Source organism: Paramisgurnus dabryanus, chromosome 7 (assembly GCF_030506205.2).
Source record: "Paramisgurnus dabryanus chromosome 7, PD_genome_1.1, whole genome shotgun sequence".
NCBI lineage: Eukaryota > Metazoa > Chordata > Actinopteri > Cypriniformes > Cobitidae > Paramisgurnus > Paramisgurnus dabryanus.
Genome location: NC_133343.1, coordinates 7,716,833 through 7,733,786, shown reverse-complemented (window position 1 = coordinate 7,733,786; position 16,954 = coordinate 7,716,833). Strand labels below are relative to the sequence as shown.

Sequence of the window (16,954 nt, the reverse complement as noted above, 5' to 3'; positions counted from 1 at the left end):
TGGACACTATTTAGTAATGTAATTTATTTTATTAATTTAATGTATTAAAATAATTAGTTGAATGTGTTTGCATTAATCGGTGTATCTTTGTGGTGGTGTTGTAGGTACGTGGATGTAATTGAACAAGCAGTGGTCTCTGGAGAACCCGTATTGATCGAGAATCTAGAGGAGACAGTTGAACCAGTTATTGATCCACTGCTGAGTCGACAAACCATCAAGAAGGGCAGGTAGACAAAACAGGACACACCAATACACAACACCACACAACTTGAAATACATACCATTACTTTGTAGAGAAATACTCCGTGGGCTGGTGCTCATTTGAACCCACAGTGCTCCTTGTTCAAATCTGGATATGTCCTGATTTAATTCCCTTTCTCTATGCCAAAAATAATCTTTTGTTGCCCGTACTACCTGCTGTAAATAAGCACTAATCTGCTCACTTTAAAAATGTGCTACTCATCTTTCCCTTGCAGATGTATTAAAGTTGGGGATAAGGAGTGTTACTTCCATCCAGACTTCCGTCTGCTTCTGCACACCAAGCTGGCAAACCCTCACTATAAACCTGAGATCCAGGCCCAGACCACTCTCATCAACTTCACTGTGACCCGCGACGGGCTCGAGGACCAGCTGCTCGCAGAGGTGGTCAGCCTGGAGAGACCCGATCTGGAGCACCTAAAGGTGAGCGAGTGTGTGCACCCAGCCATACAAGGCTAAATGGTATTAGACAAACACAAATGCTGCTTTGTTAGACCACTCAAACGAACAATCATGTATAGTTGTGTAATGCAGAAAGAGTTTTTACACAAATATTGAATATTTAATAATTATTCGGCATGTGTTACATGTGTGACGTGATTCGTGTATGTCTGTTATGTGTATGCAGTCAGAGTTGACAAAACAGCAGAACACATTTAAGATCGAGTTAAAACAGCTGGAGGATGAGTTACTGACGCGTCTCTCTGCGGCCGAGAGTAACTTCCTAGGGGACGACGTTCTGGTGGAGAAACTGGAAAGCACCAAACATACAGCTGCAGAGATTGAGATGAAGGTTTGAGATTTATACATATGAAAACTAATGCAACCTCAACTTTATTTTCAACTTCATACTTATCAGTAGCTGACAACATAATCAAAATAATTAAACATGAGTGACTGGTAGATGTAGAAATTTGGGAAATTATTTGCTTTTGTTATTCAAAACTTGGGCCCTACTTTAAAGCTCCACTGTGTAAGATCTACTCCCATCTAGCGGTGAAAGTCTATATGACAAGCAACTGAATAATACTTTCTAGCCCTCCCCATTCGGAACGCGTTTTAACTCGTACGGTGGCCCGGCCGTGTCATGCCAAGGTTAACATGGCTTCCAGTAGCTACAAAGCAAAGGCAATGAGAAAAAATGAACAATTTGCAATGTCCTTTGCCTGTGATCCATCAAAGCACACAGATTTATGTTTAACATGAAAAAAGTCTGATTGTCATGATATGTCCGCTTAAAATCACATACAAAAAGCAACCATGACGGGTTTAAATGGACGCGAACTAATATTATGTCAAAGTACAATGCTTATGTTTTAAGTAAACGTTACATGTCCGTGTATATGTAAGAGCTTTCTCTCAGATTGGTGAAAAAAGATCGCGCAACTTTCACACGCTTGTAAAATGAAACGAAAGACGCTCAGATCAGACGCTTTTATCAATGAAAGGCTAAAAATAGTATTATGTCAGACATTATGTCAGAGTACAATGCTTATGTTTTAAGTAAACATGTTACATGTCCGTGTATATGTAAGAGCTTTCTCTCATATTGGTGAAAAAAGATCGCGCAACTTTCACTTTATCAGAGTATTATGTCAGACATTATGTCAGAGTACAATGCTTATGTTTTAAGTAAACATGTTACATGTCCGTGTATATGTAAGAGCTTTCTCTCATATTGGTGAAAAAAGATCGCGCAACATTCACAAGCTTGTAAAATGAAACGAAAGACGCGCAGATCAGACGCTTTTATCAATGAAAATCTAAAAATAGCGCTGTCACCGTGTGTTTGTGCTAGAGGTCAGAAAAGATGAAAAACATTTATATCAGTACCTCAGATTACATAAATGGGCGGAGAGACGGCGTGTGTCTGTACCAACACATTAAACCACATGCATGTTTACACTAACAAGTGTTATGCATAATCATGCTAAAGTTAGCCAAGGAACTATAAAACTTCAAGTTTACAACATGGACTGTATAGATGTAAACGAATATGCTGAATTACCTGTGGAGAATATAGAAAGTGCAACTTCAGTGTCCCTTGAGCCCATCTTGGAAAACTAACTCCAATAGTGACTTTGGTCTTGATGTTTTTCCTGTCACGTTGTCGTTTAAAATCCCCGTTTCGCATCCTTGGCGATTTGTTTTAATGTCCTCGAGAATATGTCTTCAACAGGCTTTCAAATCAAAGCATTAGATCGCAGGTTCATCACGGTGTGCGGTTGTTGTAAAATCCGAAGGATTCAGCTACGCAGGTCACAGGCTGGATACGTCATCAAGCCTGGTTTATTTAAATTAACTGAGCATTACATTCGCAAGTCATACGCATATTACATCAATTTACAATTAACTAAGAATAATTGTCAGCTTTATAATTGTTAATATTCTGAAATAAGACTGTCTTGATGACGTATAGCGCCTACACATGCAACCTCTGGAGGCTTCAGCTATCGGGCAGCGTGAGTGTAGAGTGAAGCGCGAAAGGCGGAGCTTGAATTTCAGGAATGTCCCTCGTCGGCGAATGTATTTCAAAGATGGAGGCACAACATGGATTCAGCCAGAGAGCGCTTCGACGGTATGCATTTTAAATAGCAGATTCTACACTTACGAGAATACTTTGATTAGTGGGTGGGAAGTAATTACACATGAATGAGCACATACTTTTGAAAGAAAACATGGGTTTTTGTTAAGAATTAACTCAATAAAGTACACAGTAGAGCTTTAACGATCTGAAACGCAAGTGCGAAGCGCAAAGCGCAAGTGAGTTTGTGGGCGGATCTTGGGCGCTGTTGCTATTTTCCCGGCGGGAGAAATAACTCTTGCGCCAGGCGCAAATCAATAAGGGGTTGGTCTGAAGTAGGTTCATTATTCATAGGTGTGGTTTGGGGGTAACGTCAAATAAACCAGAACGTCATTCAACATTCCCTTTAAACGCAAGTGGGCAAGTTCCATGGCGGGTTGCTTTTATTATGACGGATTTACCAGGCGCACGCCAGGACCGGTTCACAGCCGAGCAGACCGACGTTTTTGTAAGAGCAGTCAAAGGCAGAGAAGTTAAACAGGCGTGGGAGGAAATAGCCGCAATTCATCAGCTGGCATCCCCAGGACGTTGCGCCGCAAGCGCTACAATGATGTCAGGAGACGGGGGAATCCCAAGCTTGCCAGCATAAATCGGCCACGGCGTGTAACGGGAGGTGGATCTGCCTCTACACAGACGCCAGCAGAGGACATCGCTGCGTCCACCCTCACAGCTGAAAGCCAAGAAACGCAAGCAGTCCAACCCCAAAGTACACTTACAAATCAAGCTCACATACATTAAGGTTTCTTATGAAAACATTTTAATTATTATTTACATCAAATAAACGTAATGCAGCCACACAACAAACTTATGAAAATATTTTAATCGTTATTTGCATGATAACATTTTTAACGCAGCCACACAAAATAAATAAAAACTATTACCACAATGCTCACCACTATGATTCCCCTTATCTCATGTGTTAATATTTTTTATTGTAACAATTTATGATTTGCAAAAATAACTGTTGCATCTGTGTAGATTAGATAAGCGAAATTGGGGCACATTGTGCACGCTATACATTATGGTCAAGCATGCGCCCTTAAAATAGCATAATGAACAACGCGCAACGCGCCACTGACTTTAGACTAGTTTTTTTGGTCAGTGGCGCAATTGTTTTTTGAAACTGCAAAATAGCATCAGGGATGGTTTGCGCCGGAACACGGCTCCTTTTTTGCGCTGAACCGCCCAGAGAGCGCAAGTTCATTCCCTAGTTTGCCGACGTGCGTCTGTGGAGGGAAAAACCCGCTGTGCGCCGTTGCAAAATACGAATGATACATGCGTCACTGACAAAGTCAATTGCGCTGGGTGCAAGATAGGGCCCATTGTCTTATCTTAAAACTGAAAGTAAACTGGTTTTTCCTTACGGAAGGTCAGCATTCATTAAAAATTAGCTCATAAAATACCTTACTTATGAGGTAAATAGCCATGTAATAAGCGGGATAATGTACAGTTGTTATCGTGAACTAAGACCTTTCAATGTAATACAAGACCTTGTGCTTCAAGGCGAGGGTTATTTCTGCGATCACAACCTGCTGGCTATACATTTTCCCTTACATGCTATTTTTCACACAGTTTATCTTAAAATTTGGAAAAGCCAGAAATCTGAGTTTATCTTTGTATTGTTTCTTCTCTTCCCGTCTCCGATTTGGCATTTGTGTAGGTGTTGGAAGCAAAGGTTAATGAGGTGAAGATAAATGAGGCTCGTGAACACTACCGGCCCGTGGCTGTCAGAGCGTCTCTCCTGTACTTTATCATCAACGACCTAAACAAGATCAACCCCATGTACCAGTTTTCCCTCAAGGTTTGTATGTGCGTAGGAGCATCTGTGCAAATTTGTTCTGTTAAAATGATGTTTAGATCTGTTCAAATTGTTGTTTACCTGACACACTGATAGATGTGATGTTACTTCGCTCATGCTGGATTTTTCGGCCCTCAGGCGTTTAATGTCGTGTTTCACAAGGCTGTGCAGAGTGCAGATGTCTGTTCTGATGTCAAGACCCGCGTGAACACACTGATAGATTGTATCACATTCTCTACATTTAATTACATCAACAGAGGCTTGTTTGAGAGAGACAAGCTCACCTTTGCTGCACAACTTACATTTCAGGTAAAACAGACACACACACATCCAGATACAAAACGGTCTGCTACACATATTAAATCAATGTGTATGAAGTACTTGTAATGTCATTTTTCCTCACTTTATTTGTGTCTGTTTGTGTATCAGTTGTTGTTAATGAGTAAAGAGGTGGACCCTCGGGAGCTGGACTTCCTGCTGCGCTTCAACATTGACCACAGTTACATCAGCCCACTGGACTTTCTGTCCAACGCTGCATGGAGTGCCGTTAAAGTGAGCATGGCCCCAGAAACACATACATATACCTATATACTCTGATAAGAGACGTGATGTTCCTGATATGTTCTCGCAGACTATGAGCTTCACAGATGAGTTTCGTGGCCTGGATCGGGATATAGAGGGTTCTCCCAAACGGTGGAAGAAAGTGGTGGAGTCTGAATGCCCAGAGAAAGAAAAACTACCACAGGAATGGAAGAACAAAAGCTCGCTACAGAAGCTCATCCTCATGAGAGCTTTTCGACCTGACAGGATGACATACGCCGTCCGGTTAGTGTGGAGTGTTTGTCAGCATTTCGCAAGCCTGTTTACTAATGTAATATTAGTATAATGGTACACTTTTCAGGCTTATTTGTCATTTAGCTTATGTTTTGCAGTAAAGGTATAATTTACTATAATAAATGTCTAAATCAAAGACAATGGTGATGGATCATCCGTGTTACTTCTCAGGCCAAATTTGAACCACTAGCTGACATAATTTATACTGTATCTGTATCATCTGTGTGGGGATGATGATGTGCAGTATGTGATTGGACAGTATTGTGTCTGTGTATGTAGGAACTTTGTGGAAGAGAAACTGGGCGTGCAGTACACAGAGGGGAGGAAGATGGAGTTTGCACGATCATTTAAAGAGTGTGGTCCTGCCTCTCCCGTCTTCTTCATCTTGTCACCAGGAGTGGACCCACTTAAAGATGTCGAGTCCCTGGGTAAAATACGCACAAATATATTTTGAAATATATTTAATATATATATATATATATATATAATATATATATATATATATTTTTTGGAATGTTTACAAAAATATATTTTTCGCCGATATATTTTTTGGCCATTTTTGTAAATAAAAAAATAAAAAATTTAAAGCAATAAAAATATATTTAGCCCTCAATATATTTCAGTCCAAGGAAATATATTCATGTCGCATTCGAAGAAAAACTTTGTTTATGGTGTGAACCTGTAATCAAAACTTTCAACTTTCAACTTAAAAAATATACTTTATGAAATTAACTTTATTTAACATATAACTTTATTTAACATATCTTTAAAATTTATTTAGGCAAAGAATAAATTTTTTCCATAATGGATGTAAAATTTGAAATGTATTTGCTTGCCCTTGAAATACATTTTGAAATATATGTTGATATATGACAGTTATTCAGTTGAGCATTTCTTTTTACAAAATGTATTTAGCATATATTTGAAATATATTTTTGACCAGATAATTTTTTTGCAGTAATTTAGATATTTCATCTAAATTAAAATAAATTAAATTAAATGACTTTTTATGTAATTTTTATGTCAAAAATGAACACTGAGATTTTAAGTTAATATTTCAATAATTTAATAGCACATTTGCATATTTAACCATTTTTTTCATCTATTTTAAGTTTTTATAAGTAGTATTGTACATAGTTAATGTTAATATTACCTTCAACTGGTAATTTAGCAAACAAACAACAAACAAATATATATATATATATATATATATATATATATATATATATATATATATATATATATATATATATATATATATATATATATATATATAGTTAGTAAAAATCTACTTTATTAGTAAGTGTTTTATTTAGATTTTTTATTTTAAAATAATTTATTTGCATCTTATGATTTAATTGCAAGTAATAAATTAAAGATTTTTCAGGAACCCACAAACACCCTGCAATTCCCTCGTGAACCACTAGTGGTTCACAGACCCCAGTTTAGGAAACTTTGACACATACATAGTGATGAAAATGTATACTTTGAAAGCATTATAAGTCGCTTTCTGGCAAACGCATGCATGTCAAATGTAATTGTTAATTACTGTATAATTACAACTTATATAGGTGGCATCCTGACACCACTATTTGTGAATGAGTTTTGTGTATTTCAAGATGATGTAATGTATTTATGAAGAGCTCAGATGCAAAGGCCGCTGAACGCCACCTTCCTCAAAAATGTGATAGCTTTGTGGGCAGAATCCGTTAAACGCCACAATAATTATTCAGCAAAGTCCTCTAAGTGCACAGAAGAAGAATTGGATGAACGATTGACAGCGTGCGTACGTCATGGAGCTCATTACCCAGTTAAAGGACGTTTACAAATTAAGAGTTTCGTTGCAAAACGAGATAACTCCGTTTTTTTCATGAAATCTGGTTTTTTGGTTGTGCATTCCAATTAATATCAATTCAACTGCAGTTTATTTGTTTTGATTTAAACCTTCATAACTTAAAAAATACAGCCAAGTAGCACCATAAAACAAAATAATAGCATGATAACATTATAATAAACATAAGACAAAAATTTTAAAAACGGATTTATCTCGTTTTGCAACGAAACTCTTCATATATATTAGGATATAGACCAAATTATTAAGCATTTTATTTTTATTCAGAAAGGACAGTGAAGAGTGACTGGAGACTTTTTTAGAAGAGGAGATTTAGCATGTACTTAAATGGTTTTGCAGCAAAGACTTTTTCAAAGAGATTTTTTAAAATGAGGCATTTCAATAGCTGACGAATAATAACCTTTTCATTGCCATTAAAATGAAATTACTGAATTGAAACATAAGAGTTGAATAAAAAATGTCCATTTACAAGAAAACATGATGCACTTAGAGGGTTTTGCATCTGAATTCTTCATATACACCGTTTGTATGTTGTGTAGGTAAGAAACTGGGTTTCACTATAGACCTTGGGAAGCTCCATAATGTGTCCCTAGGACAGGGCCAGGAATCTGTGGCCGAACTCGCCATGGAAAAGGCTTCACATGAGGGCCACTGGGTCATTCTACAGGTGCATTTTCACATCAGTGTATATCGGTTCTATATGTGCTTTGTACTCGTTTGTAGTTTTATATGCTTTTGTTGTAGAACATCCACCTGGTGGCCAAGTGGCTTGGCAGTCTGGAAAAGCTCCTAGAACGTTGCTCCGAGAACAGTCACCAAGACTACCGGGTGTTCATGAGCGCGGAACCTTCTCCGACCCCACAGGAACACATCATTCCGCAGGGCATTCTGGAAAATTCCATTAAGATCACTAATGAGCCGCCAACGGGTATGCTGGCCAACTTACACGCTGCTTTGGACAACTTTGATCAGGTGAGCAAAGTAAACAACAAGTTTTCGCAATTTAGTTGCATATAAGTGGTCACATCTCATTCATGTTATTAATCCGAGTGCTTAATAAAAAAATTTTATTGCATTGTTCTCCCACAGATAAGTCTCACTGATCTAAAATCCACCTCTATGTACTTTAAGTGTATATTGTTTGTACTGTGAGCATTGCGTATGTTTGTGTAGGACATCCTGGATCAGTGTTCCCGTGAGCAGGAGTTCAAGACCATCCTGTTCTCGCTGTGTTATTTCCATGCGTGTGTAGCGGAAAGAAGGAAATTTGGCCCCCAGGGGTGGAACAGAAAGTACCCTTTCAACACAGGAGACCTCACCATTTCAGTCAACGTCCTCTATAACTACCTGGAAGCAAACTCACAGGTGTGTGGAGATAACTGGGGTGGCCAACAATATAAGCTAACAATAGAAAGTTAATGCTCAGAAACCCAAATTCTCATTTAACTCTTTCACCGCCAGCGTTTTTAAAAAAAGTTGCCAGCCAGCGCCAGCGTTTTTCATGATTTTCACCAAAGTTTAATGCCTTCCAGAAAATGTTCTTCTTTAAATATATAAACATACAATATACCAAATGAAAGAACAGACCCTCTGCTTTCAAACAAAAAAAAAACCGTTTCATCCTACCTTCAGTGGTTCTTTTGTAATCAGCTTTTGAATATGTGTAGGTTTCTGCAAAAACACCACATTTTGAGCAAAAAGCAGAGATAATTCCATTATTGTGACAGACTTTTCATAGAGATCCCATTCAGAGCGATCTTTAAAACAGACACGGACATGCAGCCGCTTGCCATAGGGCAATACTTCCGGGTTTAAAAAGTTGCGGAAGGGTGCCACCTGGTGGATAATAGCGGTATTGTGGAAAGACAGAAAATCTCGTCATTGGCGAGGAAGCGTTTTCTCTTAATTGACGAGATATCGCGTCAATGGCGGTGAAAGAGTTAAAGGGCACCTATAAAGCAAAATCAACTTTTGGACATAAATGTTCATTGGCAGTGTGTGAATAAAACCACCCTACAATTAAAAAAATCTGTGACATCACACTGATAAAGCCCCGCCCATAGCCACTGACTCACAGCCCTGCATTACTATAGTTTCAACTTTAGGGAGTTATACACTGTCCGCCATATCTCAATAGTGAGATACTATTGTTTCACAGGAATCAAATATATTTGAACTGAAAGTGCTCACTGTCTCTTTTGGTAATGTAGGAGCTATAGCTCATTTGCATTTAAAGGTACACACATAAAGAAAAGCACACCCAAATCGGGCCATTTTTGGAATGCTATAATAAATGATCTGTGGGTTTTTGAGCTGAAAACCTAAAACTTATTTCTCGGGCATAATATGTGCCTTTTATTTATTAGATATAGTTGTCTGCTCCAAATAAAGAAAATATATTTAAAAAAAACATGCTCAGGTACCATGGGAGGACCTGCGCTATCTGTTTGGTGAGATCATGTATGGTGGGCACATTACTGATGACTGGGACAGAAGATTGTGCAGAACTTACCTGGAAGAGTACATGCAACCTAACCAGGTACATACTGTATAAACACAATGGTGTTTTGTTCTAGACTAGAGCTTTGTGCATTTATAGTGATATAATGTAGAGCTTGAGTGGACTGTAAGTCACTTTAGATGAAAGCATATGCATGTAAATGTTAAAACATGCTTCTGAGTTTAATCTCACTTTCTACAGTTTGACCGAAAGTTGTCGCTGGCCCCAGGATTTGTTGTTCCTTCCAACCTGGATTATCAAGGTTACCATGCTTACATAGATGAGATGCTTCCCCACGAAAGCCCAGTGCATTACGGGTTGCATCCGAATGCCGAGATCGAATTTTTAACCGTGACGTCAGACAGCCTCTTCCACACCCTGCTGGAGCTGCAGTCCAGAGACTCCGGCATGGGCGAAGGATCCTCACATACTACAGAAGAGAAGGTCTGCTTCTGAACTTAACTGTATATTTTCATTCGTTTTGCAATAACACGCAAAAATGTAAGTCTTTTGGTATTTCAGGTGAAGACGATCTTGGATGACATCCTGGAGAAATTACCGGAAGAGTACAACATGTCCGACATCACGTCCAAAACAGCCGAACGTTCGCCTTACATTCTAGTCTGCCTCCAGGAGTGCGAGCGTATGAACATGCTCATTCATGAAATAAGACGTTCGCTCAAAGAATTGGATCTGGGGTTGAAGGTGAGTTGGACCCACCCACTTCTTAAGACCAATGATATTGAACCCACTCATTTTTTCTCGTATTTAGCGCATATGTCTGTTCACTTGTGCCGCCAGTCAAATCCATTCCACTAGAGGAATGCACTTTTAAATTAAACTCCAGTCCGCGTTTTACCTACAACCTTGCATATCCAGATCCTGGGTTTAAGGTTAGGTTTGAGGGTAGGATTAGGATGAAAAACAGCAGTTCTGGCTAGATATGATACAGCTATTGACTAACTCTCATGAAATGTTGTTTTGGTAGTGGCTAGGTTTAAGATATTTTGGCCATAGCTGTATCCCTTCTAGCCACAACCAATCCATTCCCCTTGGCTCCTTTAGAGTCTATATATAATTTAAACTACATTTCGTGTTTTGACTACTTTTGCCTGTTGCACCATCGCAACACAGCATCTACTACAGAAAATGTTTTGGACCCACCCACATTTTTTTTGTTGTTGCTTCCGACACCCATTGTGTAATGTGTGTGTGTGTGTGTGTGTGTGTGTGTGTGTGTGCACGTGTATCACAATAATCTTTGTATGTTCTCCGTCAGGGAGAGCTGGCGATATCATCAGAGATGGAGCAGATACAAACAGCTTTGTTTTTCGATAATGTTCCTGATACCTGGGCCAGGCTAGCCTACCCCTCTACATACAGTCTTGCTCAATGGTAATGCACACACATTCAAAATATTTGACCCTGGATCACAAAAAAGTCACACGGGTATATTTGTAGCAGTAGTAGGTTAAAATTAATTTGACTTTTTAATGCCAAAAATCATTAGGATATTTAGTGAAGATCATGTTCCATGAAAATATTAAACAATTTCCTACCATCAATCTATTTAGTTATCGAGTTATCGTCTCTAACATAAATATCTTTATTGGACTAAAACAAACACATGGATTGTAGGCAACAATTTACTTCCTGGTATTGGTGATGTAGACATTAAAAATTATCAGACATTATCAGAATTCCTCCTGCTACGGACTCACAGCCTGTAATTTAACTCCTGTTAGCATTGCATTGTGAGTGAATCTTTCAAACATGGTAAGGAGCGTCACATTTTTGGCTGACGTCAGAGGTATTCAGACCAATCACAGTATACAGATTAGCTGGCCAATCAGGGACACAGAGCTTTCTAAATAAGTGCGTTTCAGGAAGAGAGTGAAATCTGGAGCTACAAAAATGTACAGTATGTGGAAAATATGTAAACCATAAATCACGCAAACACGTTGTATTATACCAAATACACAAAATAACGTTGTTTTTTAGCAATGAAATAGGTGCTCTTTAAAGGCGATTGTCCTCAATATTTAAATTTTTTGCACCCTCAGATTGCAAATATTCAAACTGTAGTATCGTGGCCAAAAATTGTCCTTTCCTAACAAACCATACATCAATGGAAAGATTAGATGATGTATTAGATGATGTTTAAAAAAGACTGGTTTTGTGTATATACCGTATTTTCCGCACTATAAGGCGCACCGGATTATAAGGCGCACCTTCAATGAATGGCATATTTTAGAATTTTTTTAATATATAGGGCGCACCGGGTTATAAGGCGCATAGAATAAAAGATACTGCAGTCAAACGTTTGACTGGGTTTGCGTTATGCAATTAAGCCTTCTGAAAACTTAGTTCACCATGGTGACGTTGTTCAAACGTTGATGTGCATATCAACAATATCTCCGAGCCTTGCTCACTCTTCTCCCAAACGTGGAAGGGAACTTTTCCCTAATTCAGTAAACACGTTGTAAATGAAACAGTCTGATACTCGCGCGAGCCGCCCGCGGAAGCGTCCTCGCGCGAGCCGCCCGCAAAACATTTGACATTGACCCTGATTTTGCCTTGATCCATATATAAGGCGCTCTGGATTATAAGGCGCACTGTCATTTTTTGAGAAAATTAAAGGCTTTTAAGTGCGCCTTATAGTGCGGAAAATACGGTACATGTTGGCTATAAGGTAAGATAAGCTGTTATCCAATAGCTACCTCACCTTCCATGTCAGTAGCCTCTTTCACACAGTAGTTCTGGTAAATGACCATAAATTGAACAAAGCTGAAAAATAATATTTCATAAACACCTTTAATATTGCTAAAGATGTAAGGTAACACCAGTGACAAAAAAAGGTCTATGCAGTCTTGAAGTACATGCATACAAAAAATAAAAAATTAAGCTTTAATTTATGTGTACTCATAAAGTCAAGGAGTAATCTAATAATGTGGTCTAAGATTGAATGTTAGAAAAAGTTATTTAAGACATCTTGCCATACCAAAAGTGGATGTTCTGTAGAATGACCCATTTATTTTAATTTTAAACCTTAAAAAAGTTATTATTTTAGATGCAATTTTTAATATTTGCAGCTTTATATCTTTTTAAAACATTTAAAATCATTCCGCAGATTTTCCAAACAAATTCTGAAGAAAAAGCTAAAAAGTCAATCTTGGATTTCTTTATCATCTGTTTTTTGCAATATCTGTATATCATTTCTTCCCAATACCAAGCAATAGCCTTTATTTCCATTAGCCATTAGTGACTGCTAATAGAAAAGTTTTAAATATGAATATGTGTTGTATCAACCTTTGTGTGTGTGTGTGTGTGTGTGTCTCAAATCAGGTATAATGATGTGTTGCTTCGCTGTAGAGAGTTGGACAGTTGGACTCAGGATCTGTCTCTGCCTAGTGTGGTCTGGATCTCTGGTTTATTTAACCCTCAGTCTTTTCTAACAGGTAACACATATAATATATAAACCTATGTGTGGACTTCACATTAAACCCACAATACGTAATATTTTTGTAATGAAATAACCAGAAACCACTGATCTGTGTGATATATTTAATGGAGTTTTTGTACTTACAATATCCCAAGGTTTTGTAAATCCAGAGAAATCCCAATTTTTTTTTAAATAAATAATGATTCGTTTCATGTCTAGCTTAATTTTTTCACCCTTTTAGTGATTTAACCCTTATGGGTTGTTGAGGCCATTTTTGTTTTTTGTTTAGTCTTAATTTGGCCACAACTTTTTCTATGTTCCAGCAAATGGAATGATTTTTGCTGACAAATCTTATATTGATACATATTTTGAGAAAATGCTTTGAAATTTTCAAAAACTCAACAACATACCGTGGGAAAATTTACTACCCTTTCGGGTTGTCCGTGTACAAAAAAGCCACTAAATAAAATAGCTGTAAAAATGTATCAGTTAAATTAATTTATTAATTTCTAGGGCTGTCAGAAGATTAATCGTGATTAATCACATCTAAAATAAAAGTTTGTGTTTACATAACATATGTGTGTGTAATGTGTATAATTATTATGTATATATAAATACACACACATTCATGTGTATATTTAAGAAATATTTGCATTTATATACTGTATAAACATTTATATAATTTATATTATATAGAAATATAAATATTTTATATATAAATATAACCAAATTTTCTTAAATATATACATGACTGTGTGTGTTTTTATATATAAATATTAATTATACACACTACACACACATATGTTATGTAAACACAAACTTTTATTTTAGATGTGATTAATCACGATTAATCTTTTGACAGCCCTATTAATTTCATAAATCTGTTAATCAACCTCAGTACTAATCAAAACTACGAAATGTTAACAAAAAAAAATCCAGGATTTTAACTCTTTAATTGCCAAGTTCATAAGTGATGTCACCGATTTGCGAAAAAAAAAAATCTGACAAAATGACTGATTTTCAATATTAAAGTGATTGTGTACTCGATTTTTTAAAAACTTTTTCCACAGTCTTGGGCATGCCAAAGATTGGTAAAAACATTGGCTTTCATGCATTTTTAGTTTTTGTGTAGCATCAGATTAAATTGTTTTGAGTCACATGCATAATTGTGTAAAACACTAGGCTACATTATTCATTCCCTCATCCATGAACACGATTAGCCAATAGGCTTTATGCCCAGCTGCACTACTTCCTGAACTTCAGCCAGCTCCTTGTTTCCTGTCTGCCATTATTGGACAAACTGATTAATCCAAGTGTTCCTGACCTCAGTAGTCACAAACAAACTGATTAATCCAGGTGTGCCTGACCTCAGTAGTCACAACAACAACAATCAGACACACCTGGATTAATCAGTTTGTCCAATAATGGAAGACAGGAAACAAGTAGCTGGTTGAAGTTCAGGAAGTAGTGCAGCTGGGCATAAAGCCTATTCCATACCTCTTTGGACATCTCCCATCGCTCCACTCTTCTTCATAACGTCATTAAGCTTCGCCTTTGTTATTGTGTTATAGGGACCTCTAGTGGTGAAAATCAATATATTGTGGCTTTAATGTTCCTATAATCACTATAGACCAGCATGCTCAGTCATGTTGCTGTAGTATAGATCCAGCTGGCAGGTGTTCAAATTCAAAGTGATTTCTATTAAGCTGCTTTGCTATAATACAAAATTGTGAAAAGCACTAGATCACATGCATATTAGTAGTAGTATAAACATTATCATATTGTGTTGGGCATTAACAGAATTATTGTTCCCACAAGAACTTTAAACACGTTTGTTTTTGTAGCTGTAATGCAGAGTTTAGCACGTAAGAACGAATGGCCGCTTGACAAAATGAACCTCACGGTGGATGTTACCAAAAAGTTTAAAGAGGAATTTAACCAACCTGCCAGAGAGGGAGCTTACATCTACGGCCTTTACATGGAGGGTCTGTATTTTCCACTTTAGCTTTAGCCAATCACAGGCCACTATCAAGATTGAATTTTACCAAATTTTGTAAGATTGTTATTTGAGTCATACTCTATGTTTGCATTGACCGCAGGTGCACGCTGGGATATTCAGGGTGGAACGATTGCAGAGGCTCGACTTAAGGATTTAACACCCAGCATGCCTGTTATAGCCGTGAGAGCCGTCCCGAACGACCGTCAGGAGACGCGCAACACCTACGAATGCCCCGTCTATAAAACCAAACTACGTGCTAACACGTATGTCTGGACCTTCAGTCTTAAAACCAGAGAGAGACCAGCGAAATGGGTTCTTGCAGGTGTCGCCCTGCTGCTTAGTGTTTGAGACTGAAGACTACTGTAGTGATGTGAGTGTGTGTGTGTGTGTGTGTGCTTTATATGATGATGGGGTATGATGAGATAACATCTGTTTTCTCTATAAAAGGGATGTCCGATCAGAAGCCCCACTGACATTCATCGTAGAATAAAAGAACACTATGGGAGTCAATGGGGCTTTAGTTCGGTTACAAATATTCTTCAAAATATCTTCCTTTGTGATCATTAGAATAAAGAAATGTATACAGGTTCATAACAACATGATGATGAGTACATGATGACAGAAATTTCATTTTTTGGGTGAACTATCCCTTTAAGGCAAGATTTATGTTTACGTTTATTTTAGTCAAAATTGTGTCTGCTACCCCTCTCGTTTTTGTATTAAAAGTTTTTGTCTGCGAGTGAGTTCAGTCTCCTGCAATTCCTGACAGGCTGGGTCACAAATTTGTAAATAATCTTATACAACATTGTAAATGAAGCATTCTGTCCTTTATTAATTTACACAGTTCTTATATTATTCACAATATACAGCATAAATATAATACATACCAAATATACCCAAGGAAGAAAACATTCTAACCTGCTTTTATATTGCATTATATAAAATACAGTGTCAAACATTAAAAAAAATGCATAAAAACAATTTGTGAACAGCACTAGTTTTAAAAAGTGACACTGTACAAGATGTTTCGAAGAGTTTGTGCAAAAGATCGCAATAGTATCGCATCCCTCTCTTACCATCGCCTCTCGCGTCCCATCCGCTTCAGGCGCCGCGAGACGCGATTTGAACCATCTCGCAGGAAAACGTCGGGTCGACCCCCGGGTCGACAGCCAACACCCTGCCTAGCTACGTTTCTGCGTGATGTGAGACGAGAATGTAGAGCTTCTTTCAAATACCTCGATATGCCACAATGCCCCAGATTTCAGCTTTTCAGTGGGATTCATTCGTTTACTTCGAAGCTCTAAATCTGGCGGCCTTATGAATAAATTACTAGAATAAATTAAGACATGCATACATTTTCCGACGCTAGGAAGACGCGCGTTTCGATGCATCTCACTAATTGTGGATTACATGGTTAATACTACTAGCTAACTTTGGTTAAAACATGCAGTTCTTCTACACATGAACTCAAGTCATGTTACACTGCAAGACTATTGGCGCTTTTCCATTGCATAGTACCCCACGGTTTGGTTTGGGTCAGGTTAGGTCAGCTCACCTCACTTTAACTCGTTTAGCTTTTCCATCAAGTTTAGTGTGAAAACACGTTGACGCGCGTCTGGAGGTCTCACCCTAGACGCCTCATTTGCGCGTCTAGTTCACGTGAATGGCATAATCACGCCACGAATTG

At 37.9% G+C, this 16,954-nt stretch overlaps 1 protein-coding gene across 1 annotated transcript in view; it reads left to right on the top strand.

Moving 5' to 3' along the window:
- The window catches only part of dnah9l (dynein, axonemal, heavy polypeptide 9 like), a 69,558-nt gene extending 53,899 nt beyond the window's left edge, over positions 1 to 15,659 (top strand). The window contains exons 67-84 of the mRNA XM_073815272.1: positions 105 to 227; positions 477 to 681; positions 887 to 1,051; positions 4,503 to 4,643; positions 4,779 to 4,949; positions 5,070 to 5,192; positions 5,272 to 5,465; positions 5,754 to 5,902; positions 7,866 to 7,993; positions 8,071 to 8,298; positions 8,500 to 8,691; positions 9,746 to 9,865; positions 10,028 to 10,270; positions 10,349 to 10,531; positions 11,106 to 11,221; positions 13,172 to 13,284; positions 15,113 to 15,253; positions 15,368 to 15,659. Coding sequence (XP_073671373.1) covers positions 105 to 227; positions 477 to 681; positions 887 to 1,051; positions 4,503 to 4,643; positions 4,779 to 4,949; positions 5,070 to 5,192; positions 5,272 to 5,465; positions 5,754 to 5,902; positions 7,866 to 7,993; positions 8,071 to 8,298; positions 8,500 to 8,691; positions 9,746 to 9,865; positions 10,028 to 10,270; positions 10,349 to 10,531; positions 11,106 to 11,221; positions 13,172 to 13,284; positions 15,113 to 15,253; positions 15,368 to 15,615 — 2,983 coding nt within the window. The 3' untranslated portion in view covers positions 15,616 to 15,659. The remainder of the gene's footprint in view (positions 1 to 104; positions 228 to 476; positions 682 to 886; positions 1,052 to 4,502; positions 4,644 to 4,778; positions 4,950 to 5,069; positions 5,193 to 5,271; positions 5,466 to 5,753; positions 5,903 to 7,865; positions 7,994 to 8,070; positions 8,299 to 8,499; positions 8,692 to 9,745; positions 9,866 to 10,027; positions 10,271 to 10,348; positions 10,532 to 11,105; positions 11,222 to 13,171; positions 13,285 to 15,112; positions 15,254 to 15,367) is intronic.
- The last annotated feature ends 1,295 nt before the right edge of the window (positions 15,660 to 16,954 follow it).